At 38.9% G+C, this 26,835-nt stretch overlaps 1 protein-coding gene across 2 annotated transcripts in view; it reads right to left on the bottom strand.

The window, feature by feature from the left end:
* The window catches only part of LOC120796788 (rab11 family-interacting protein 2), a 91,822-nt gene extending 65,466 nt beyond the window's left edge, over positions 1–26,356 (bottom strand). The window contains exons 1-6 of one of the 2 annotated variants that reach the window (XM_040139856.1): positions 26,191–26,356; positions 24,747–25,340; positions 21,213–21,619; positions 19,680–20,034; positions 17,950–18,022; positions 15,495–15,699 (exon numbers count right to left, since the gene is read on the bottom strand). In XM_040139856.1, the coding sequence (XP_039995790.1) occupies positions 15,495–15,699; positions 17,950–18,022; positions 19,680–20,034; positions 21,213–21,619; positions 24,747–25,099 (1,393 nt within the window). In that variant the 5' untranslated portion in view covers positions 25,100–25,340; positions 26,191–26,356. The remainder of the gene's footprint in view (positions 1–15,494; positions 15,700–17,949; positions 18,023–19,679; positions 20,035–21,212; positions 21,620–24,746; positions 25,341–26,190) is intronic. The other variant, XM_040139857.1, reaches the window with a different exon arrangement.
* Between the last annotated feature and the right edge of the window lie 479 nt (positions 26,357–26,835).

The following is a 26,835-nucleotide window of genomic DNA, read 5'->3' as shown; positions in this document are numbered from 1 at the left end:
CCACATGAGCTAAAAAGCTTTTAAATGATTGCCAGATGGTTTAACAAATTAGCCATTTATGGAATTAATCCAAACTAGTTTCCTAAATCATTACCATAAGTCATCAGTGAAAGTGCCCTCCAAGTGCCCTATAACTTTTGGATGTGTGCTCCTGCATGGACCGTGTCACTTTCTCTGGACCATTAGCCAGAATATTAGAAGGACAGAAAACTTTTACTTTTACTAATTAATTGCCCTTTCATGAACTAACCATCTGTGAGCAAAAGAGGCTTTCTAATCCTAAAGTAGATGCCCCTGAAGTGCTAGTGTTTGTTCCACTGAACTAATAAAGTGTATAATCCGATAAAGGATGATATACTAAGCTTTGATTGCGCCTGAAGTGGTTGTTTTACCTTTGTGGAAAGTGCGTCTGGCATGGTAAGAATGTTTTCGTATCTTTTCATGGTTTTTAATCGCAAGCTGAAGCTGTTAGAAAACCACTGTTGTGGTTAAATGAATTAGAAAACAGTGCCCCTGGGTGATGTTAACACGTTGCACTCTCTCATCCGAAGCGTATGTCAGGCAGCTGCCAGCGAATGATCTATGTGTCATTTATATGACTTTTTATGGCACAGAGTGAAGGAGACCACAGCTCTGATTAGGGGTTTGAATGTGTCTTTGACTTTCTAGATAATTCCGTTGTCTTGGGGGTTCATTTTAATAACTCTGACGGGATTTAAGTCACACTGGCGGCAGCTTCTATTGCACTTCAACCCATCGAAGACATCAGCCAAACATACTGCCTGTCTGTATCTATTCACGTGATGTAAGGGAGGGAAACGCTTTTAAAATTCTGGAAAGCTCAAAACATTGCAGCCGACCAAAACTCAGCATCCTAATGAGAGCATCATTAGAAGTATCATAGCAGTAATTATTCTCTTCATCTGAGGGCAGGCCTACAAAGAGGGGCTAGTGGAAAACGAAGGTTGAGTTTGAGACCAGTCTCCCCCTCTTCCAGTCTGCTTTCCCCCTGTCTAATCTGTCGTTTTCTAATGAAAAGAAGGAAAGCGAGAACAGTGGAAAGAAAGAGATGTCAAGATTGAGGTCGGCCACCCCCCTCGCAGGGTCAAACTCGAGGGGTTAATACCTGGTGTCCGACACTGCACATAAACTCCGCTGAGCTCATCACACTAATTAAACAGACACACATCCTCTCAGAGCTCCGATGGCCAATCGCTGCCAGCTAAAAAAGCAGTCCATTCATGGAGGTTGGCAGGGTGTGCATGTGGGGTGGGCTAGGGAAATGCTACCTGCCCTTCCTCAGTTTGATTAATGTGAAGAACAATGGCGCTCTTGTGGCCTGCCAGCCTCACTCCACTTGGTTCTGGTTCACCGCTCGAGGAGAGGGGACTGCATGTTCCAAACTCATACCCCCAGACGAAGCACCACCTAGCCTAACAACTTCTCGACGACTGCTGTCTCCTTAAAACACCCATCTCCTCGTCCTCACACTAGTCATGTTGAATACAGTCGGAACAAATGCCGAATTTTTTCAGGATATATGTTGTTAAAATAATGTAAACAAAACATTTTTTTAAATGACCTAGAGTTCATGCTAGGGTGCAACTAACAATTATTTTCATTATCCATTAACTGTCCCATTATTTTGTGTGAGAAAATAGTGAAAAATATTTTTTATAATAATATAATATTTTTTTGTCCAAACAACAGTTAAAACCCAAGGGTATTTACAAAAAAAAAAAAAATTAGTAAAACACCTCACATCTGAGGAAATCTAATCAGAAAATATTCATTGACGATTAATCAATTGTCAAAGTAGTTGCTGATTATTTTTCTGTCGATCGATTAATCAGTTAGTTGACTAACTGTTTCAGCACTAATGCAAACTACTCCAATCATTTTAAAGGAACTGCTCTAGCTACATTACGCCAAAGTAAAAACACATCTCTTTCCTTGTGCCTGAAGATTTCCCCTGCAAAGACTCAATTCTTACTGTTGTTCGAGGCCAATTCATGACTTTGTAATAATAGTTCTGTCAGAGAGCTACAAAACAGACACTTATTTATATAAAAATTTCATGTATTATTACTTTAGTGTGTAATTTGTTTTTCTTTCCACAGCTCTTAAGTTGACGCATCACTTGCGCGTTCAGAGAAATCAGGCCCTTCATGTTTTACCGTGACGCCTGATCTAAGTTTTATCAAATGTGTCCGACCGTCTTTTTTTCTTTTTTGCATTTGGTGTGAAGAGCAACACAAAGCCCGCAATTACATTCAAGGGATAAAGAACATCAACGTCATCTTGCTGAGGGAGTGACAGCATAAATGTTATGTGTGTCAAAACTTGGGCGACATAATTAATTGCAGCTCTCCCTTAACTCACAAAGACTTGCAGAGTTTTTACCAACACTTTGCCAATACTCTCAGCTATATCATAGGGAAGACAAATTGAGCCACCTGCATGTCTCCAAAAGCTTGACATCTCATCTCACTTGCAAATTGCAAGCATTTGCCCCCTCTACAAAGACGTCCGTAGAGACTAGCAAGCTGCTCACCAGCCAAGGCTTGATAGGTCTTCATGCAGCTACATGACACTTTGAAAACAGTGGAGACATTCCATAATACTGGAGGCTGGAAAAAGAACATGCAGAGTCCTAATGATGATAGTCCATATGGCTGAGAGCGCAGTGTGGGACACACACTCTGAACTGTTTGGAGAAGTGTTTCACAATTATTTACAGTGAAGTTATATTTGAAAAACAAACTGTGGCCAGTCTGCTGGAAGGCATGCAGTGAGGATTATGAACTCCGGCATGTTGGTTTTCTATAACATAAGGTTTATAGAGGACTTAATTTTTTTTTTTTTTTTAGTAAAGCTTTGTAGGCTGGTGACAAGCACATGCATATACAGTCTGAAGAGTTTTATTCACCAGTTGAAAAAGTTGCATGGAAAAGGATTTTTGGAGTAAAGGTAAACTAGGCCACAGATTACTGAGACACTTTCCATAGACATTTACTGTATATCTTTTAAAAATAGTATAATCTCATCAGTAATTCAACTTATATGTGAATATAGGCACATATTAATTGAGAATAAATGTTAATGGAAATTAAATTGCTGTATGTCCATTTACAGTATACTGTGCATATGGTATTATCACATAGCAAATGGTTATTAAAAAGGAACTATGCTGATAGGACTGTAGATCACAAAAAAGAGAAAGAAAAAGACAGCGAATAAGGCGAGAGAAAGATATTTCAATTTCCTTCTTTAAAACTTATTACTTTGTATTTTATGGTATTGTAATCCTCTCTATGAGCAATTTTGCAATAGCATAAACCATTATTTATCTCAGATTAATTAGATTAAAGACCTTTTAAATCTCGTCTTGTACAGAACGCCCATGGAGCTTCTCTTTTCACAGCAAAGAAAGACCAATAGATCTTTCCTGCCGATCACTTTTTGTAGATTAGAGGATTGTTATTAATTGGTCAATTGGCTAATTGTTCTTTTTCATAATTAGTCACCGCAGAGGAATAACAGGCTTTGTTCAGTGACCCTCATTTACAGTAATGTGCTTGTCACACAAGTTGTATAAGAGGATTCACACACATGCAAGCCAAAATCTAAATTATTGTGAAGAAATATAGTATTTTTTTAATTGGGGAATTCAGAACTAAGAATAAAATAAAAATTAAAAAATCATGGATCATGCCAGTGGCTCAGAGTAAAAATCATTCACTCTTTTTCTGCTGCAAAACAAAGGTAGCAAACTGAACACTAATTTAGAAATTACATTAAGTCTAATGGTAGAGGTGAAAGTGAGAAAAAAAGAGGACAAAAAGCTTCTACTTTTTTTCATTTTATCTAAGCAGGCAAGTTGTAAGAACATATTTTATTTGCAGAAAAACGCCTACTGTGGTTTCTACAGGATGAGGAAAAGTTGCCCATGTTTACATTCACACCCGGGAGCTGCCTGGTAATAACACAAACTAGTATGCATAGTAAGTAGAAAATAAAGGGTGGAAACCAGAGAGGTCCTGACAGTGTCAGTGATGGGGAAGCTCATTGGTGAACCCAAACCAGAGAGAATGCTGTTTTGTTGGCGTTCAAAACGTACTGCTAAATGAGTCAGATACCGCACACCTGCAATGAACAACAAGCCATAACCTCCTTGGCAGGAGCAGCATACAGAGCCTTGCATTGTTTCTGTTTACTGTCTGTAATAATGAAAATAAAGAAAGCACACATTAAATTCTCTCTCAGGTTTGTTGGTCTGCACAGGTGGTTCCTGGCATGATTTACACCCAGTGTCTCTTCAGAAAACCGGAATAGTCCCATCACCACAGGCCCAGCAAATCTGAGGCAGTTCCTCTCCCAACACTCTGCACGTGGTCAGCGAATGGCTCGACTGGTAACTAAACCCTGTTACTTCGTAAATAGCAACCACGGATATTATTGCCATGGAACATTTCTAGGAGACTCTCCAATGGCACCTGACAGGATTTCCCACGAGGTAAATAGGGAAAATGTTTTAAAAAGTGGGCCCTGACCACTGGCTTCAATCCCTGGCCCATCTAAGATGAATGTGGGCAGGGAAGGAGTCACAAAACATCCTCCGCCTATAACTGCCCCTGCGTGCTGCATGATAACAAGGGTATCTTGTTGAAAAGAAAAATGCTCAGCAAACCTCCCTCATTGCGGTCAAAATGGTAATAATAAAAAAGGATCATTAAAAACTAGTATTTTGGGGAATTAAAGTAATGTGCTAGAAGAGAGGAACGCCAAACCCTTTCTGAAATACTGTAGCTTTGCCTTGAACTCAATCATATTCAGACAATGGATGTGGACATTTAGACTCTCACACAAAAAGACAATTTGAAAATTAAAAGTGAAAAGCACTTTTCATAGACCTGCTCTGATGTATAGACTTCAGTGTGCTTTTCTAAGATTTACTTGATTTTGAAGTTCAAATTTTGCATACAGCTATGTCTGAGTACAATTTACAAAGTGCTTTAGCACAGCTCAATCAAACAAAACCCTTTTTATATATACACATTTTGGCTTCCATTTCAAATATAATATTTCTAAATTTGTTGTTTGCATTGAGATAACAGGAAACCGGTGACATCCAACTAAACTGAGGGTGGTGGCAGGAAAAAACTGATGGTAATTCTCTGAAATGTTTAACTAAGCCCAAAAACAACAAGCCCACTGAATCCTGATTCACATAAGTAACAGCTTAATACTTTCTATTAGTACAGTGTGCAGTGATGTCACGTCCTCCCGACCGTTCCTCCTGCTGTAAACTGTCCAATGCCATCATCTGTAAGATGACCGGCGAGTGCAGCTCAACAAGGAGCTCTGTATGAGACACCATGAAGCCAGACACTCAAAGACATTGGCAGACTTTGCCGAGCTCAGCCCAAATATACACCGCTCTCCCCTCAAACCTGGGCTTGTTTGGCTGCTGGCACCCGAAGGCATCAGTCAGATGTATGCCAGCTGAGCTGAAGTGTGCCCGCAGAGTCCACACTGCAGCATCACTACCAGCACTCGTGCCCTCACCTTGTCTACCTTGGCACTTTTTGAGCTTGATGGAAAAAATGGCCCATTGCAAACGACAAGTCAAGTGCCAGACAGCATATTTATACATCTTAATTAGCAATAATGAAACCCGGTACTTGCCAGCGATCTGATGCCAGTGGTTACTGTGTCGTGTTGACTGCACTCTATGTCTGGTGTTTGCCTGCTACTTACATGAGAATTGCACAAATAAAATAGGTGAAAGGACCCTGTGTTTCACTAAAACCATTAGATCTGATAACAAACATGTAATGATGATGGCTGTTTAAATGTAGGTAATACTTGATTATGAAAATATTTAGTCTGAATGAGCCCGTTACATCACTTAATGCCAACTAAGCTTATATCTGTAGAAAGGTAAAAGCTGCAGGCCACAGCATGCCTGAGATTTACAGAAGATTATGAATGAGCAGGAGATGATTGTTAGTTGCTCTCACAGTTTGTTTTGTCACAGATCATTCATTTTAAAGGACCTGTCAGGACATGGTGAATGACTGCAGCAGATTCTCATGATGTTTAAAAGCCACCGTGATCTGAGGACGTGTTTGGATGCAAACATGTTCAGATCTGTCGGCAGCGATAAGTTTGAACACTGCACAGTGAGACATTCTTTATGAAGGTAATGGAAACAAGTTGCATGGATTTTTCACCGTGAAATAGGCTACAGCCATCTTCCTGACGTCTGGATTTATGGGCTGGTAATTCCCCTCTGGAATAATTTGGCTGGTACATCTGCAGCTTAGCAGCATTCCAGCAGAGCTCTCCTGCGCTATGAAGTCAGGAGATGACTGATTGATTGATTGTATTACTCTAGTTTTAGCATGGCTTTACTGAACTATTCCAGTAAAGTTCTAATGTGATCTATCCACTGCAAACTATAACTGTGCTTGATGGAAGAAGTGAGCGGCCTGCCTACAGCTTGGTTAGCCTGCTGTGATCGTCCCAAATCAGAGTTTAAAAAGTGAATTTAGCACAATAACCCACAGATTAGAGGAACTTTAACCTCATTCCACAAAGAAAACCATACGAAGGGTACATACAGTTTAAATGCAGAACCAGCTTTTACTGTGTTATGGCAGTCTTCTGCTTGATCATGATAATATGTAATGCATCACCTTTGATGCTTTCTCGGTACAGTGATCCCTCTACAAGCTCCGTGTGGAGCCAAGTACAGGTTAAAAATGACCTAATGCGAACCTATAGTCAGCTGACAGCTCACCAGCAAAAAAAGAGGATTTTGTGAGGTCACAGTAACCTTGACCTTTAACGTATGACCACCAAAATCGAATCATTCAGTCCTTATGTCCAAGCGAATGTTTGTGCCAAATTTGAAGAAAATTCTTCAAGGCGTTCCAGATATATTACGTTCACAAGACTGGGCCTGTCGGATGGACGGATGGACAACCTGAAAACACGTGCTGGAAGTGGAGCTAGTTTGAGCTACTTTAGTAAGATGATTAATACGAGAGGAAAGAAGAAAAAACAAAGTTCTGACACATAAATCTGTTTTCAGTTTTGGACTCTCTCTAATCTTAGATTTTTGGTGAGATATCAGATAATTCGAACATTGATCTGAGGAAAAGTTCAGAGGGAAACTATTTGGTGGAGCTGTTAACAACTCATAGACATCTGAAATGTGACCCTGACTACACACTGCTTCTTGTAAGATTTCAGAAGACGAAGAGGTTGGAAACCACTGCTTTAACAATGTGTTGTTTTTGAAAAGCTTGTTATATTTTCCATTGTGTAAAATCTTCATCTTCAAAGTAACTAGTAACTAAAGCTGTCAAATAAATGTAGTGGAGTAGAAAGTTACTTTCGAGTGGAAGTATAAAGAAGCATAAAATCGAAAAAGTCAAGTAGAAAAGTTTTATGTTAGTACAGTTCTTGACTAAATGTACTTAGTTACTTTCCCCCCTGTCCCATAGCCATTTGACAATGTAGTAGAGTTCTTACCAAAATTCTGTTCAGTTGGACGTCTGTAGGCTGGTCCCTTTTTCAGTGGGTGTAGCCTCTAGTCAGCGGCCTTAGTCACTGAAATGAATCGATTCCTCTCTCAGTTATTTATTTTTTTTTTCTTGGTAGTTTGCAGTTTTCAGACGCTCTTTTTGAGCTCAACATATATCGTCATGAAATCATTTCCTCCGTGGCAGCGGAGGATTTTACACCAGCCTTCAGAAACTCCTGCAGGTTAAACCAAACAGTCTTAGTGCTGACTGACCCTGAAAGACTCAACATAAATGGACTTGAAAACACTCGCTAGCCTAGCAACATTAGGGCTACAAACAACCCATAATTCATCGCTCTCTGTAAGATACCACTTACACAGGTACTCGCTCCATTCAAAAAGAATATCTGATGTTGTGAACACTTAACTGTCTAGTCCTTAAATAGAGGATGATTCCCACTTTTTAAAACCTAATTTGGCAGGAAAAAAATCGTCTTATATTCGGGCCAACATGGTAATCTTTCTCTCTAGAGCGGTAGAGAACTGTCAGCAGAGTTTTCTTTCCACTTTCCTTCGGTTTAGGTGTTGGAAAACCTTGAACTGTTCCCAAAAGCAGCCCGGCCTGTAAAGAGCACAAAGTATCCATGTCTGAAAAAGGGTCGAACAATGAGGTGTGGAGAAGTAAAATTAAAGGCCAAAACCTAACACTTAATGTTGTTTTAAGTAGTTAAATTGTATAAATGTATAAAATATCTACCGAACTAAAAGTTAAAGTTACTGTTTGTTTTTCCATTCTTTTTAAAATAAAGTTATCCTATGATCTCTGTCCAATAAAACATGGCAAATTCACATTTCACTATATTTATGTTAATGCCAGCTATATAGGATACTTAAGAATAACATTTTTAAAAATTCATATATGGGAAAATAAAAATGAAAAAGATCATATGCAAAATATATTTCTCGACATATTTGAGAAAGCATGTTTTGGACTGAGTAAAGATGCACTTCACGCTGCCTTCCCTAAACACTGTATTCTTACCCCAAACTCTTAAATCGAGTTTGACACTATTGACACTAATGATGCACTGGCCTGACAGTTGGCTATGTATTATTATAGGTTTGGATAAAAGCTCTGACATTGTGTTAAAGTAAATAAAAAGTTAGATTTTATTTTTAATGTTAGTAACAACCGGACTTAAATACGTCTATACTTTGGTGTTGTTTTATATTTGCAGTATAAACTCTGGTTTTATTTATTACTGCACATCCATTTTGCGGTTATATGAGTTCTGGTCTGAACCCTTCACCCTTGTTTGCTTTTCAGTGTTGACAGATTCCCTGTTTCCTCCGGTTGTCATCTGGCTTTGTTCACCTGATACCAGACGCGTGGCGGCTATCAGAGGAAGACAATGGCTTCAATACAATGCACAACGCTGGGACCTGCAGCACGTTTGACACCTGATTTATCTCAAGCACCTATTCAGATTAGTCAACTATCCAACAAAGACTGCAGGGTTGGCTGAGTGGGCGAGGTCTGAAACTCTGGGGAATTTGAAGGGTTAACCTTGACATCTGGCCCCCGATCATCCAACAGGTTCAGCCCAGCTGCCCAAATAGGTCTGTTTTTTCCCCTAAAAACACCTCATCCATCTGCTGAACTTCTCATTTAAGTTTCTCCATGATTGCCTGAGGCACTTCCATTCACAGACGCGTGCGGGGTGACACCGATCCTTGCTATGACGCCCATCCATATTTAAAGGCGAGTGCAGGTGACCTGTGGGTGGCCCTTTCTGGCACGCTTGGGATCGTCTGCACCCACAGAATCTTACATAACACGTTTGTTTCCTCAAATTACAGCGATATGATATAATGCACAATGAACTAACGGGCTTTAATCTAGGAGGCACTCAGATGGCACGTGCCACTGCCATACAAAAGCTGGGATCTGTGAAATTCAATCTGCTGATGAATGTGTGAGGATGACAATGAGTATGCCAATTAGCTTATGAATACAACAGGTGACACCTACATAAAGCCCAATTACACACTTACTTGTGTTCAGCGTCTCCCAAGACAGACTATAAGTTAACACAGGAAGATAAAAAATTAATCATGATGCACGCTGCCAATTCTGTCACCAGATATCTTGAAATGAACTTTATGAGCATGGCTGATTCTAAATGCTAATGACACTTAAATTTAGCCTCATGTAAAGAAAAGCTTAACCTAATTATTCAATTCAGCACAGGTGGTTTTGTCACTATTTCAGCCACCAGTAGCATTCAAGGACTCATTCATTAAAAGAAGTACGTAGTAAGTTATTTTTGTATTTTCCCAGTATCCGTGGTTACCACTGCTATGCGTCTTCCATCAGGAAATCTATCGCGGTGCTGTGGCGTGCAGTGGCAGCTGCTGCGCTTGCTGAGGTGCAGCTCTTCAGGGACTACTAGACTGAGGTGACAGGGGAGAGGTCATGTTTTAACCTGCTATGTGGCGGGATGAGAGGGATGCAAACCAACCCACAAAAGCATCAGCCAGTAAACAACACAAGTGTTTCTTGTCCCAAAAGATTTCACACAGTCTTGTTGCACACATAGGCAAATTAGAGTGGAGTTTTAACAAGCTATCTTGCTACTCGGTTGTCAAACGATGCCACTTCTCTCTTTTGCCAGGAAGGCATGGGAATTTCTCCTGGACAAAAGGAAGAGCTGCTCTGAGCAGGGAGAAAACAAAAGCTTGACACAAATCAGCACAATTACAAACACCAATCATGGCGTAACTGCCAGTGAGATCAGAGTTAACTGAGAGTGGTATTTAATTTATCCTTAAGAATGATGGGACAGGTGTTAAGCGAAAGGAACAGGGATCCACATCCCGCAGATGATTTGCATCAGATTTACACTGCAGTGTTTGATTAACCAGATCTGCTGCAAAAAGTAAGGACACGTGTTATAAAATTCTAATTTCATTTGTGGTTTGTGTCTTTTCATCTTGCTGCCCCCCCCCCAAAAAAAAGAACAACAACAACAAAACAGCACTTTTCATTTACAGTGATTGTACTGAAAAGGACAATACACGCCTTTCAAACTACATCCAGTGAACAATTTGGAACTTGACTATGATAGTGATGACAATTATCTAAAAAGTTAATTTTTCAAACTGTAGTACAATGAGAATGGATGAGTATTAAGAAATGCATTACCAAATTCTTAAGAATTAGTGCGTTTGTTGGCACTTTACATACAATCACTATTAACAGCATTATACTGTTGCCGCAATACATACATCATCTAGACCCCAATGTGTTTCCAGAGCTACAATAATATAAAAGCCATACATACTTGTCCCCAAACATCCAGGTATGAAAGTCTTGCATATTGTCTATTACGTGAAAATATTAAACAAAACAAAAGCTCATTTACCTTCTCCAATAAAAGTACATTTGTTAACCAACTGACACATAGTACAGTTCTGAGTTCAATACATTAAAATAAGGTTGTGTGATGAGGGTTGAAGGAAATGAACCCAATTTAGTGGAATTAACCTTTTCTAGATCAGGAAAATGCCGTATTATTTGGCAGTTATATTAAGTGTTACACAATCAAAACATGTGATTGACATGCAGAATTGACAACAATCGGAATAGACCTGTTTACTTTATTTGTTACATTACAAACTAAGCGCCTGAATGAGTTGTGAGACTCAGTACACACTGACTACCTTCAGAAGTAGACCAGCACGTAAGTATCAAAATGTCATTTTAGGTCTTCACCATGTTGGGGCACTAAACTCTTACTATGTTTAATTGTGTTGGCCTCTGAGCACCCGCCTCCGTACAGTTCTGTAAACTCAATGAAGCTTTGCTAACTGGCAAGATCTTTTATAAACACAGTCATCATTTCCTTCAAAACTGTGTGCCACATTACAAGCACCGTCAGGGGATTTAGCCAGGGCTTAAGTCTTAGTGTCTGGCAGCTGTATGTGGCCTATGGCAGGCAGCATCATATTATCAGTAGAAGACTTAAAAGACTGCCAGAGGAGGATTGTGAGATCCGACTGAAGCTTTTTGTCATCTTCACCATAAGGTTCAATGCATGCTTTCATCAACATGAGAAAAGAAAGGAGGGGGAAAAAAAAAAAGGGAAAAAAAATATTTAAAAAAACCCACCATAGGTTTGCAATGTTTTTTTTGTTTTTTTTGAATAGGGCGGACATACACCTACAACATTAATTTAATGCATGTGCAACACAGTCTTTATAAACTTAAATTATGACACAGGCCATGGCCAAATTTTATAGGAAAATTTGCCTCTAAGCAGTGTGAGTGCTTTGCACATTCAAACAGTGGCACTGATTGGATAACAAATATTATGCAAAGAGGCAAGGAAGAAGTCCAATGATGATGCAGGCTTTTTTTTTTTTTTTTTGCAATGTACCCCTCTAGACTGTTGTTCCAAAAATGATTTGAAAATGCTTTTCATTTAAATTTGTGTTTCAGTCTGACATCTACCAAAGCACCGAATTATATTAAAGCATAAAGCAAATGTAGCAATCAACCTCAAAGAAAAAATGACAGGCAAAAATTAATTAATTTTAAGTACTCACCCCCCATTTTTCATTTGAACTAAATAACCTCAGGGTCCAAATGTATTCAGCATATAATGTTCTCAGACCTTATCTTTTGTAATTTCATCATTCAAGCAAAGCAATGGGGCTTTAGGGCACATTGTAGACTTGGGTATAAATCACCTGCTCCATACATTGTATGAGTATAACTCTATGATGCAATAGAGATACATGCTTTGCTTTGCTAGGAAGAGAAATTATCTATAGTGACAAAAGAAAAAAAATATTAAAAAGCCTGAGTGAAACCACAGTTTGCCAGTGTACGTCTAACTCAAATGAAAGATGTGAGGTGAATAGTTTTCTTCAGTTTTATACTTTTATTCCCACTTTTGAAATCTCATTTTAATTAACTCGTACTTTGACTGAACCAAATTCCCAGGAAGCACATTTTCAAACATTTTATATCACAACAAAATGTGCAAAAAGTCAAGGAAGGTGAAGTTTTAGTACAAAGTGACTATGCACTATGTACCTTGTAAGTATGAACAGATTGGCATGGTCCATGAACCACTGGCTAAGTACTTATGCAGACTAGTTGAAGCAGTTGTTGAAGCCTGTAACATGAGTAGACAGAGAGTTTACACTTCAACACATGTAGGAAGGCATTCAGTGAGAAGTTTTTCCATAATGGAAAACTGATTCTTATCCACATATCTTCTTAATTGGTATCATAATACTCATGATTTTTCAAACCGATTTAAACATTTTTGGCTTCAAAAAACATATGCAGATCAGACCATCTTTTTCCAGTACGAAGGAATTTAACCAACATCTGTGTCACATCATTGCACGAAACCTTATGTACCAACAGTAACTCCTTGTCTATGATAAGCTTGTCTTAGTTTTGTCTGACAAAGAAGACAGGAGAGAGAAAGAGAAAAAAAAAAAAAAAAAAATCCATCCATGAAATGATCTCTTTGGATACACCAAATACTTTAAAGGCAAGCAAGGTTCTATGGCCTTGTTAGTGTACTATATAGCATTTTACATTTCAAAATTATGTATTTCAAAGCAAACCAGAATACATTCAGTAACAAGATATTTAGGCTTCAAGTCCAAAAAGAGATGACATACCTTCAGATGAAATAACCACTTTCACAGCAGGAAAAATAATAATAATTGGTGCAAGACAAAATGTGTTTTTGAGTGGTTCAACACTCGTGAAATATTAAAAATGACAAGTCTTTTTGATAGTCCACATTCCATAGATACAGTGTAGCACTTTGTCTCACCTGTGATTTGGTATCATACAGTGTAAAGGTCAAATATTCTGAAGACTTGGGATTGGAAAGTAATTACAAAACAGATATAAATACCAAAATTAATACCAGCAACAGGACAAAGTGGATCACCACGTAATAAAGATGTTAGATATATCGTTAAAAATGGTGTGCAACGTTGAGTAAGGGCAGTTACTGTGATAATAAAAAGCATATTTAACACTGTACATGAAGCTGCTTTCCATTAAATAGGAAGAAACAATTCAAAATGTAAACCTAAACATCAGTAAGTGACTATACTATTGCTGAACATCTATCACAAGCACAGGTATAGGGAATGGTCACTTTCTGAGACTAAAACGTAAAGAGTTTAGGACCACCAGTGCAATCTGACAGCAGCCCCAAATCTCCCCATAGCATTTGTTCGGCAGAAACTGATAAATTAACAGAATCGAGGTCTACTGTTTAAGACGGAAAAAACATATGTTGTTCTGACATTTGCATCGTAGATTGAGACGACATATGGGATGACATAAAACTGTGAAATGAGGACAGTCAGCTTCTGACATTGGCTGTCAAACAGTTATTTTGACCTTAATGACTCCCATTAGCTCTTTACCTTGATAAATTATGAACAGATTCTCATTAGTACTCAGTGAACTGGTAAGTATGAATGGACTGTTTTGATCATAACAAAAAGAAAAAACAAATAGCCGACATATACTGAGGCATAGGTCCTTAATACATGAATACTTAGTTAATCAAATGAGTAAAGGTTTTTTTTTTTTTTTAAATTTGTACTAACTATACAGTGTTATTACAGTACAGTTGGTGAGGGGGGTGGTATTAGGATACAGTAGTGTTTTTACCATAAAGTACCTTACAAATACCTTAAAATAATGTTCATACGTAAATAAGTAAATGTGCTATGACATATTTATAAAAAAAATGATTGCTCAGCAAATATCCACATGTGCAGCTAGATACCATAAGTACAATCTTCAGCAAAAACTGTATTTGGAGGAAATGAAGGCAGATCAATCCATGTAGGCTTTCAGAAAGAACTCCACCTTTTCTAATGAATCAAATCAAAATTAAGAGAGAAGTCCAACTCAAAGATTTCATTAAAATGTAAACAAGAACATTATCAGCAGAATATAACGCAAGATGCTTAAGTCATGATTATTGCACTTAAAGTTAGTAAAATTACTACCTCCAACGCGTGAATGTGAGGACCCTCGCTCCGAGAAAGTTACATGATAGTCGTCACAAATAAAGAATGAAAAGTCAGTAACCGATAAAAGGAAAGTACGTTTGTTCATTTTTGGAAAGAAATGCATGACTCAGTAAGCTAGAGAGAAACCAGACTCCCAAATATTGCCCAGCAACTTCTTACCATAACTGTCTTCCAGTTTTTCTGAGAAGATCTATAAATCACTCAGGCTGTGGGGTCGGAGAGCAGAGTTCATCCACATCTGCAGCATAGAAGAGGCTCAGGACAAAGCTGATACTGCCTCGGCTATATTTGTATTGTAGTTTAGGTGGCAAGTTTAAGACTTGTGCTTGAGTGTAAACACAGCACCTACAGCTTCATCTTATCAACCACTTGACCATCTTTCAGCAAACAGTACACGACTGCGACTACAGTACCTGGTAAACATGAATTTGGCTGTAATTGCACCTTAAGATCTTCTGGGCAGATGATGGCAGCTGTATGTGCAACAGACCTCTGTGGGTTCACAAGTGCATTCAATATAGGTAAAACTAATCTGACTTGAATCAACTAATGAATTCCATGTATCCCGTTTAAGTACCTAAAAATGAACCACAACAAGTATTGATAAAGTAATTCTAAAACGGATATATAGAATGCCAAAATCTTGCATGAACTAAAATAAACAAAACATTAAAAAAAAAAGTCTATAAAATCTACACCCATTGAATAAAAATTTTCTAAAGTAAAAACATAGCTCAATCATAAATTTGGCTTTGATCGAATCCCATTTGTTCCCACTTATTTTACCGTATGATACATGAGCTACCACTAAACCTTTATTAGTATCTTTTCATCATCTGTTTCTTTGCTTCTTACTATTTTTTACAAAGTTTACCCGCCTTCTTTTTTGGCTCATAGGGTGTCCGCAGAATGCTCGGCGTCTCCTCCATGACTCGTACAAGTATGTTATCAATGTAGTCTTCCAGCTCCCTGATGTGGGCGTCTTTCTTTTTCATTACTTCTTTCTGCTTGATGAGTTCCTGCACGACTTCCTCGAAGGATAAGTTGCTATAGGCGGCGACGCTTTCCTGTGTCACCTCCTGGAAAAGAAGAAAAAAAAAAAAAAGTTAATACTCAATTTGACCCCAGCAGATTTTGAGGTTACAAGCTTCATAATCACCATATTGTGCCCAGATCTGTTTCGTAAAAGTAGACTAAAATGGTTGAATGGTCTTGTATGAAATGTCAGCATCTGATAACAGAGGCAGGCGTAAAGCTACCCTTTAATTTTGCTCACAATGCAACACAGAAAATAAACTAATTAGACATGTAAACCTAACGTGACATAAACTGTCATGTTTATCTCTTGTTCTCAGTTGCTAATAAAGGCAAAATGAGAGTTGTTAAGATGAAACTGTTGTCTAGGAAATTAAGCACTGCCATGTTACTGAATTATATGGCAGATGTTATGATCTAATACTGTCTATCAGTGTTTGTAACAAATCAAGCAGTTTAACTGCTCTAATGGGCCTTGACACTACAGCAAGCAGCTAACTTCTTTAGAAAGTTACTCTCCTTTTTCTTTAGTTTGAAGTACTTAAAAGTATGACCTCTCTAACTAAAGAGGGTTCAGGCAAAAACTCTTGAAAGTCTGCCAGTACTTAACGAAAAAGATTTCACAAAAAAAACAAAACAAAACAAATTTAAAAACAAAAAACAAAAAAACAAAAAAACATTGAATCTTTGTTTTGAGGGGGAAATGCCAGGCTGCATATTTCTGCAATTAAAGGTCAGGCTAATAAATACCAAAATAAGGATGCAACCCAAGCCCAGCTTTGCTCTTTGAGGACAATCTATTTGGACAGAGCAGTGTGGTACGGTATGTGCAGATCATATTGCGCGGGTACGAGAGGAGCTGTAATCGTTTTTAATGAGGGACCACTTTATCGCTTCAGTGCTGGGCATCCTCCCCTGAACGGATAGAGCAGCAAAGCCTTCACCCTGTTTAAAATACCACACTTATCAGCTTCCACTCCCATGCACCATTCAAGCTTCTACTACTGGCTAAAGACAATGCAGAAAGACCTGGAGCGGGACCGCTTACCAGGTATCTTATCGCTTCTAACAGCACAGAGGCTACCGTGGGGTGATACAAACCAAAATGAAATATTTACCACAGAGATTAAATATCCAATGTAAGGAGGATTTCAAAAACAGATCTCAGTAACCTATTCCTCACACACAACACAAAAAAGGCATCTCAATGAAAGATACTTCACTTAACTTACGTGAGAGGCAATAAGGGAACTGACAGCCATATGGAGGTGAATGCTGGTTTCACGAACAAGCATGTGTACGTGCACATGCCCGTTCTCTCTCTCTCACACAGATACACACACAGCATAGTAATCAGGAGCTTTAGTGGCTGGTGACAAAGGCCTGGAAATGACCATGAACTGGCAAAGTAATGATGACCATTTTTCTGCGATCAGTAGTGAGGAGAAGATAAGGCGCACACTTGGCATTCTCCAGTTGTGTCATTACAGTTTCTAATGAGCTCAGCTTTGAGAATCTAAAAGCTCAGTCCTTTGAAATCTCTCACTGCCCTCCCTCCCCCCTGCATGTGGTTAATTAGGGCCTTGAAGCGGAGGAAATGGGAGCTGCCAGTTCTGCAAGGCACTGCGGCATGCACGGGGGCATGTGTGGATACCGACAGCCCTCAACACCCACAAAGAAAGGTGAGGAAAGCCATTATCAGCATTCTCTCTCTCATTTAGGCATCACTTAAGCTACTGCTCCCACTGCTTCCTCGTAAATACTAATTTTGCTGTGTAATATTCTGCACATTTTAGGGTTTGTTTTTTTTAATATTGGAAATGCAAGAAGAATTTAAAGGAAATACAAACGACATAAGTTAATGTTAAGTACAAATGATGTGATAATCATTAAAAAGAAAAACTTAGATATTTTTCTCAAAAAAAAAAAAAAACTCCAATTACAGAATCAGTGCAACAAACTAGTACGACTGACCTTATAGACTCAGATTTCACACCACTTTAAACTATGATCAGATCAGACATGATGACCAATGTGTGCAGCTGCTAATTAGTTAAATGACACATTTGAATTTTCAGAGGCCTCAGAGATCAATGTCACCAGCTGCTATGTCAAATGAAACTTACAGTTCTCAATTAAAAATACACGGTATTAAAAATACAGGAAGTAATGACACAGTTGCAACTGTTGAGGTCCTTTCTCCTCTTTTTTTCTATCTCAATCATTAACAGGTAAAAGTGACAATGTGAAACAATATCACCTGACAAACTGTTCGCAAAAAGGGTTGTGCTTACATTTTTCTTTCCATAGATGTCCGTCTTCTTCTGGCCAAAAGTGATGTCTTCCTTTCCTGTTGACTTTTTATCGCTGTGAGGCAATTAAATAGAAAGTCAGTACTCCAATGAAAGCCTTACAATTCAACACTAAATTTACAACAATTTAATTACAACATTAAATTCTACTAATACAGAGGCTATGAGGGAAATATGGATATTTAAAAGAATATGGTAAAGAAAGAAATTATGTATTTAGGGATGTTTTTTTCTGTTCATCTATAAATATTGTACTTTGAAACACCTTTTTATGTTCGTGCACCACATTATAAATGACCACTGAGCTACTGCACCACAAAGGCGGCAGTAAAGATGATGGACTAGTGCCTACAGAGATAAGTGCTTAATTGGGTGGTCTATCTCTGCAGAGGATCTCATTACTATAGCTCAGAGGGCTCTGTTATCAAGCCCAGGCTCTCTAAAGAGCCACTAATGACACCTTCCACTCTGATAAACCAGAATTTAGCCACAGTGCTCACCAACTCTTTGTGAAGGACAGGAAATAGATGTAACAGGCTCTGTGGAAATGCTTGAACAACAATACTGCACAACAGAACGAGAGAGGGTAGGGGGGTGTATCAAGTAGTAGATTTCAATCAACAAGGTATTTGAAACTTTACAAGAATGCGGTAACCAATATCCTGTAGTAAAGTGGTTGTCCCATGGGGTAGCAAGATCACATTTTGGGATTGTGAGATACTTATGAAATAGGATGAAAAACATACAGTAGTGATATGCTACAAATGTATAAGAACCAATGCTGTACAAGAGCTGAATTCACATTTCAGCCATGCGGATGGAGGCTAAATTTAAGGCATGGAAGAAAATGATATTTCAGTGGAACATATTAGGAAGTTCTGTTTCTTAGTCATACACATATTGCAAACTATGAAAAAGTTTAAAATCAACTGCTGATTAGCAAGATACACCATCAAACCAAAACCTGGCAGCAGTTTGTAAATGTTCATGACTGTGAGATGTAGAAAAAAGAACAGCAACTATAAATATACGCATGAGCATTTACTGTATATTTATGTTAATCAGAGAGGGAGACATCTACAGAGGCTGCTCCTTCAGGGGGAAGTAATCTGGTCCTTAAACGGGCACTCTGAGCCCAAGAGGGATAAATGAGGAGTTGAACTTGAAGCCATTTCTGTAGCGTCTCTGGATTATATTTGCTCTGAAAAAGCAGATGTATTTGAGAACAACTGGAAATTTAGTTCAGAGATGGAAGAGATTTGAGAATGCTGTGTTTTGAAAAATGAGGTTGAAAGAGTAGTGAATTTGTTCATTTGTGTTGACAAATGGATATTCAACTTTTTTACCCACTGATGGGTTAAGATTGTATTTGGTAAATTATATTCTGAAAAGGTGGCAGTAATATTATTTGTTTTGTCATTTATATTTCAATTGTAAATTTCTGTAATCACTTGTAATAATAATGGCATATTAAAAAAATATTGTTAAATGCTGTTTTATGTACGTAGTAACTATGGTGATTTATAGATCAAATCACTGATTATTGGCCTATGTATAAGGAAACCTTGAACAACCTCAGGCACCACCCTGATGAAGGAAAGACAGCTGAAATCATTTTGTGAGTTGAATAAAGCATGGTGTATTGGAGGACAGCTGTGCGGTGTGTTTCAATTTTGATGAACCATTCAGAATAAACAAAAAAAGGGAACTACCTGACTTTGTAGTTGGAGCTGAACGGGTTAGTGTCAGTTTGTGAGTCTCCGCTAAAGGGGTTGGGGGAACGCAGGTCTCCGGAACTGCCTGATCGCGCCCCGTTGCTGGTCTTGCGGCCTTCCTTCTTTCCTGTCACGCGTTCCAGTAGGCTGACCTTCTCCTTTTTCTCCTTCCGCTCTGCACGGTCCCACAGCTGCCCGTGCTCCCCCTCAAATGGGTTGCGGTTGCGTGGGAGCGTAGCATACTTCTGTGGCAGGGTGTCACTGATATCAGTGAAAGGGTCACTGTGTGCCTCACCATCCTGATAGCCTGGCACCTCGCTCTGGGAACGCCTGTGAGGTCCACCTGTACTCCCTGAAGAGACACCAAAAGCATTACATCAACTTATGATGGAGTTATGATAGAAAAATATCTATAGAAAGAACTAATCACACTCTTAAAAAAGGTAAAATATGTAATTGTTTTGTTTTATTTTATGGGATAATTTGTGACAGAACTTGGGTAATTTTTAGGGCCAGAACAATCACTGATTTAATGTTAATATTGTATCTGTAGGAGGCAACAGGATATCTGATTAATACCTTAACAGAACTCTGACGTCACCAGATAAAGATTTTGTAGCGTCTTTTAAAGTAACTTCAGTCCACCCTACTCTTACCCATCATTCTGCTTTTCAGGCTGCTACACGATGCAGGACAGTATAAGTGAGCAGACAATGGCAATTCAGCTCAGAAAAAGACAAAGCTTCAAAATCAAAGCAAAACAGTATTTCTCATTGCTATCATTTTTAATAAGTTTTGCATTATTATGTGTCACATTTAATTTCTGTTTGATCTCTGTAGTGTTGTACTTGTTAAAATCAGCTACACTAACACAAAGCACATAGGGAGTAAATGGGAGGCTGGTGGAGCTGGAAAGTTCAGGCCAGGGTCCAGACTGATATGAATGACCCAAATTACTATACCTTAATATATAGGTTTATACCTAGGTATAATAGTTAGGTACCTAAAGGTAGGTACCTTGAACTGTCAACATCTGTATATATACAGTATATCCCTATAGCTCTGTGACTACCATTGACCCCTACTGATGGCCACTAGAAACTGCAACAGCATGCCACGGTAAGGCTAAGGCAGTCATAAGTCAAGAAGACTAAGATACTTAATTTGGAACTGGTAAGCAGCTAAAACATTGTGTTAAGGGAACCCATTCTACAAGGACAAATACTATAGGTATAACACTGCTCTGTCATTTTATTGCTTGAGAATGAGACCTTTCATCCTTCAGACATAGCTGAAAATTTTAAAAGACACCAGTCTCCTGCTTGTACCACTATCCTCCATCCTTGATAATGAAAATATGAGAATGTTGCAACGACTGGCAATCAGGGACTTCACTTTGTAAAGAAACATCACTTGGTGTTATTTTAAAAGCCCTGTCAGTCCCCTGCAGACATCTGCTGAGCAGCAATAAAAGCTTATGTTACACCTAACTGGCAAACATAATATATACTGAGAGAAACTTGTCCTCACCACTCTCTTCTATGGAGTTCATGGAGTCCAGTTTGGGCCGAAAGTGGGTCCCAATGAGATCTGACATGGAATGGGCTGCAGAGAGTTTATGGGCCCCAGCGAGTAACGGTCTCTTGACCTTTGCTTCAGGCTGGGGTTGTAGGTCTGGGGCAAAGGACTGACGGCTGGGCTCCGAGTCGCATACGGCAGAGCGAGGCAGAATGGCTGAAGATGTGTCACCGAAGCCACTGTCATGTTTGCGACCCTTCATTTTGTCCTTAAGTTTGGAAAAAGGCGAGCGGGGCTTTTCCTTCATGGAGAGGTCAAACATGCTGGCTGTCATGTTGTTCCTCATGAACTGGATGCTGACTTGGATGCGGCCTCGTTCTTTTCTCTTCTTTCCCGGCTTGGACTCCAAGGAATACCAGCTAAAATGAGAGTGGCAGAAGCTTAGGTTGAGCAAATTCAACGAGACAGTTTATATTAAAGGAACAGGATTTATGAAAATCTTGTGAGTTGATTACACATAATTCAACACAATTCAGGAAGACAGGTGTACAAAGTCAGAACGCAGTAAAAGTCTTTACACTATCAAACAATATGAAAAATGGAAAAAAAAAAAATAGCCCACATCCTTTCTAATGTGCTCTACCTACTTTTTTGTGGATACCAGTGAAAAGGCTAATTTGAGCAGACTAATCCAAAAGCTACACACAAATGCAGGGGCTTAAATCATTTGAACTTTTTCTGACACAAGTGAGAATACAATTTATCATTCAGAGGATAAACATTATTCTTTGCAAACTGAATGTAAGAAACAGCCTGCTGCTGAATAATATAGACCATTCCAGGCTGCTTTTGAACTTCTATTTGTTTAACCTCTCTGGATGAAATGGGATTTATGCCTTCACTCTGAGCGAAATGAAGTGGCATTTGCACAAATCTGGCCTTTGTTCAGAAATGCAACAACAAGCAATTGGGAAATTGCAAAGCCATTTCGCAGGGCAACCCAACAGTTCGTACAAGCTAATGAGACATATCCTCCACATGTTATATGTCCACATGCTTGTGACAGTGTCCTATTTGAAACAAGCATCAGTATGAAATAACAGTTAATGTAAATCTGAGAAATCTAAGTGTATTCTAAATATTGGTCTGTACACTCATCCACCTCCATTTCAGTGCAGTTTAATCAATATAATACATTTTTCAATCCAATTAACAACCCTTGAACTGAAAACATATTTGCATAATCACATTTGTTTTAATATCATTACTGATATTACTTCCTGGATTTAAATGGAAATTTGTAGTATCCCTTGAATTCCAGAATGAAATATCAGTTATCAGTTCAATCCAAAAAAGTGTTGGTATTGGCTTTTAAAAAACCACAGCTGTTGAACGCAATTCTAAACCGTCTAGCTCGTGGCCCAGGAGCCCAGTCATGAAAGGCCTTGCTGGGTCTAATTCCCAGGCTGCGCTCTGTGCTCAGTCTGATCAGCAGCCATAGCATGCTGCTGCCGTGGGGCCGTGGCTGCACCTCACATGTGTCTCAAGGCCAAGATAAACCTCTGTGTGCTTGGAACCACAATCCTCCCACTCGGGCCTGGACCGCTGGGAAACTCCTCACAATCAACAAACACAGGTGTGCGATAATTATGGGCTGCCTACTCAGATATCAAGAAGGGCTTTCCTCCCCAATATGTCAGTTCAAAAAACATTGCGGATGGGTCGCACTGAACACAGACCCACTGTGGAGTGTGGATATAGTACCATGGGTCCCGGCATCATTGTCAAGTATGCCTGCTGTGTGGGATTAGGCCAACAAGCAATGCGGGCATATCCATTACAGAACCTCTGCTGAAAAAGTGCACGGCCTCGAGGTGCATCGGCTCAGACACCTAAAACAAATAAAACCCATCCACACTGATTATAACATATTGTTATTCTCCCAACTGATGGGCAAAGAGGAAATGTGCTAACGTCTTTCCATGTTGAAATGTGCAGTGAGGTAATTAGCACCAGATTCAGTTTGGTTATTCTGTTCCTGTTTGCTTAATGTAGGGTTAAGAAATGTGTCTGTGCTGGACTTGTAAGGGTCAACAACCCCAAGTTTGGCCAAGTATAATTATGCCTCTTAAGATGTAATGGCATGTACAGTATGTTGGTGTAGTTTACTCTACATTTATTCATTTTCTGTATCTGCTCAAGCCTATAATTCAGTTGTCCCCTTGTGAAATACAAGGCGACAAACCTTATTCAAGCATGACCTGAGCATAAGGCAGGTAAACAGCATAGACAAGTCACCTGTTTATGAAAGGTCTGACTCAGTTAGACAGACACCCACTTCTGAAAGGCAAAGTCACACCTCTAGGCAACTTGAGTCTCCACCTCAACTGACTTGCATTCTTTTTGGACTCATAAAGACATTCAGGGCATTTAGACAAAAATAAAACATGAGGAGAACAAGTGAAATCTACACAGAACACTTCAATTTAAGATTCAAACCCAGGTCCATTTGGCTGTGAAGTAAAGGACATATTCCATTTACTCCTTTGAAGACAATTGTATGCATAGGAATAACTAACAAGACATGTTTGGCCAGCTCCACTAGTTTCAATTAGGCCAACTGTGCTCACCATGTTAGCGGCTAAGCTAAAAATAATTTCAACAATGAAGGGGCAAATTCATCGCTAAGCCTCAAGTAATAGAGGGTCATCAAGATGAGGAGGAAAAAGAAAAAAAAAAAAAATCAAGCTCAACCAATCTGTGGCTACTAACTTAGCAAGAATGTACTACCTCATGTGTGATAGTTGTGTTATATAGTTTAAAGATGAAGAAGAAAAACATTTGCTGTTTCTGTTAGACCCACTCACCTACTGGGCTACAAACAGTTTCATTTTTGCCCTTTAAATTAAAACAGATCTATCTTATAAAATGCATTTCTAAAACAATTACATAAAGAGAATAAAGAGCAATGTAAAAAAGTAAAAAAGTAATTCTCTTATTGAGAACAGAGTACAGAATACAAAGCACACAACTCAAAGCACTGTCATTATGTCCACATACTGTACGTAGCCTAATATGGAAATAACACACATGACAGCATTTAACAACTAATATATCCCATGTTGTAATCCACTTATCACTGGAATAGTTCTGCAAATATTTTCCAAGGTCTGTTCCTCTACCAACAGCACACTGATACATGACTGAGTTGGAGTTGCGCTTTTTTTTTTTGAATGCTATAAAGTATTACACACAAAAGAGCTTAAATACTGTACAAATACTGTAATATTGTAAACTAATTGCATTGGAATAACTGTACAGATAACAGATGATTAATGGTAGCACAGCCGTAAATTGAATTTTTCATTTTCACTGATTGTTTTAAGGCTGACCTGACATGATCATCTGGGCAGTTGTAAATATTCCAAAATATTTCCAAAACAAGTTGGTATAAATGATACAGAGCAAACATTTATAGTGTGAATTTAGCAGTAGACAATCATTTATCTTCGAATTGATTTCACTGCTAAAATATATGATACTTACTCAGTTTTCTTTCGCTCCTTGTTATCAAAGATTTCATTAAGGTTGATCGACCTCTGACCCAGGAACTTGTCCATCCCAACCAAGGATCGATGCATCACTATCAGGCAGAGTTCATATACTTCTGGGTTGCCCTCCAAAAGTAGACCAGGTAATTCAAAAGAGGCTTCTTCTCTCCAGACAGGATTGAGCGTTTTCTCTGCCACTGATGTTGAGTACTTTTCCTTGCCCAGCTGGATGATAGTGTAGGCATCATTGGTGCCATTTTTGCCCTTGGGCTGTAAACCTTTAGCTTGAAGAACAGTGGCTTGGACATGGGTTGGAAACCACTTTTGAGACTGCTCACCCAGTGACATCGTCAGCACTGGTTATTGCCTGAGAGCCATTCAAAACAAACTAAATTATAATTTATGTAGTTAGTTTTTTAAGTGAGTGCGGTATGCAAAATGCCATAGTCATGATTCACTATAGTTTGTTGTCCATGTCAGTGTGGTTTGTGCCTACAGTAGCAATCATTACAAGGAATAACAAGTCTGACAAACTGAGCAAGCCTCATCTTCTGTCAGAACATAGATGTCCAAGCCACTGGCGAGTCATCTGAAAAAACAGGGAAACAAAAGAGCATCAGTATCTTTCCCATACATGACTCATGTGGGTGCATAGGGAGTGATGATATTAAGCCAGCTAATGACTTCAGCCAGTTTTTAATGGCAGTTACTTGAACCACCATGTGATTTTGAAGTAATTACAAGTATGAATATTAAAACACAAAATAGATTTCGCTATACAATTTCGCACAGTAAAAGTAACACACATCTATAAATAGGTCTTTGTCTCCCTACGTTGGGGTATCATGACAACAATGGAGGATCTCATCCAGTGACACATTTTGATGTTGGTCCATCGTCACTGAATTAGGGACTGACTCAGAGGGGTGATGGAAGAATTTTTACATTTATTAATTCCAATTTTTTTTTAATACAGGGTTTCTGACTGAGATAAAGAATATATCCTAATATTGCAGTAAAATGACCATGAGTCAAAAGACACTGCTCATGGGCAGTGTCTTTTTTTTTACTGCCTATGAGCAGCTCCAGGTTTTATCTCTAGATGACCCATGTTTGCAGTCTGTTTCTGCATTCCAACTTGAAGATAAACTGATTTTAATTCTCAAATTTAAAAGAAAATTCGGCTATTACAGAACAGATACAGCTACAGGAATTCTATTTAAGTGAGCATCTTTCCACAGGTTTGTCTTGACGAGTTCAGTTTTTTTTCAGATGACTGCTACAGGCTAGTCAAGCATTAAAGCGACTTAGGTATGAGGTTTTACATGAAGCTGTGCTGTTGTTGAAACATTCCGTCAGACTGCCGGCTAACGTTAGCTATATTGCGGCTAGCTACTGAGCCAGCAAGCACACAGAGCATCACACACAAAGCTGCTTACCTTGGTGTCACTTTCAGCGACGGTAGGAGGACATTCAGCACTTCACCTCATCAGAGACTGGCCTCACAAACACATTAATGTGATGGCTTCTGCGACAAATGCTAGCTAACGTTAGTTGTTACTGTTGCTGTTGCTATCCATTGCTATTCATTGCCGTCAGCCAGCAGCGAGCTTTACTTCCTGGTCTGACGTCACTTCCTCCTCACGCCGGTTAAAGTTGAAGCATCAAAAAAAAAAAAAAGGTGATCGCCCCCCCAAAGTGTGGTAGCAAAGGTATTAAAATGTAGAGAAGAAACCTGAATAGATACCTGAAACACTCAAATAAAAAAAATGCAGAAGAAGAATTGAAGAAGAAGTGTAAAAGAAGCACCATGAAAAAGCAGGACAAATAATGTATTCCACTGTCAGTTTTGAGTTGTGGAGTAAGCAGCAATGAGAGGCTATATACATTATTTAAGCTAACACACTCTCTTCTTTGAGATATGGTTATGTACATGCATGTGTGTGTGCGTGCGTGTGTGAGTGTGTGTGTGCTCGGGGGTGCACTTGAGAGGTAAATCACACAAACATGGGAAGTGCTTTTGTCTCATGAGTGGGACATGGAGGTGCAGATAAGGGGTTCACTTGAATGAACACAGACATGCT

The sequence above is a fragment of the Xiphias gladius genome, chromosome 11 (genome assembly GCF_016859285.1).
Source record: "Xiphias gladius isolate SHS-SW01 ecotype Sanya breed wild chromosome 11, ASM1685928v1, whole genome shotgun sequence".
In the NCBI taxonomy this organism is placed as follows: Eukaryota; Metazoa; Chordata; class Actinopteri; order Istiophoriformes; family Xiphiidae; genus Xiphias; species Xiphias gladius.
The sequence above is the reverse complement of the archived record's forward strand: the minus strand, read 5'-3'. Positions and strand labels throughout refer to the sequence as shown.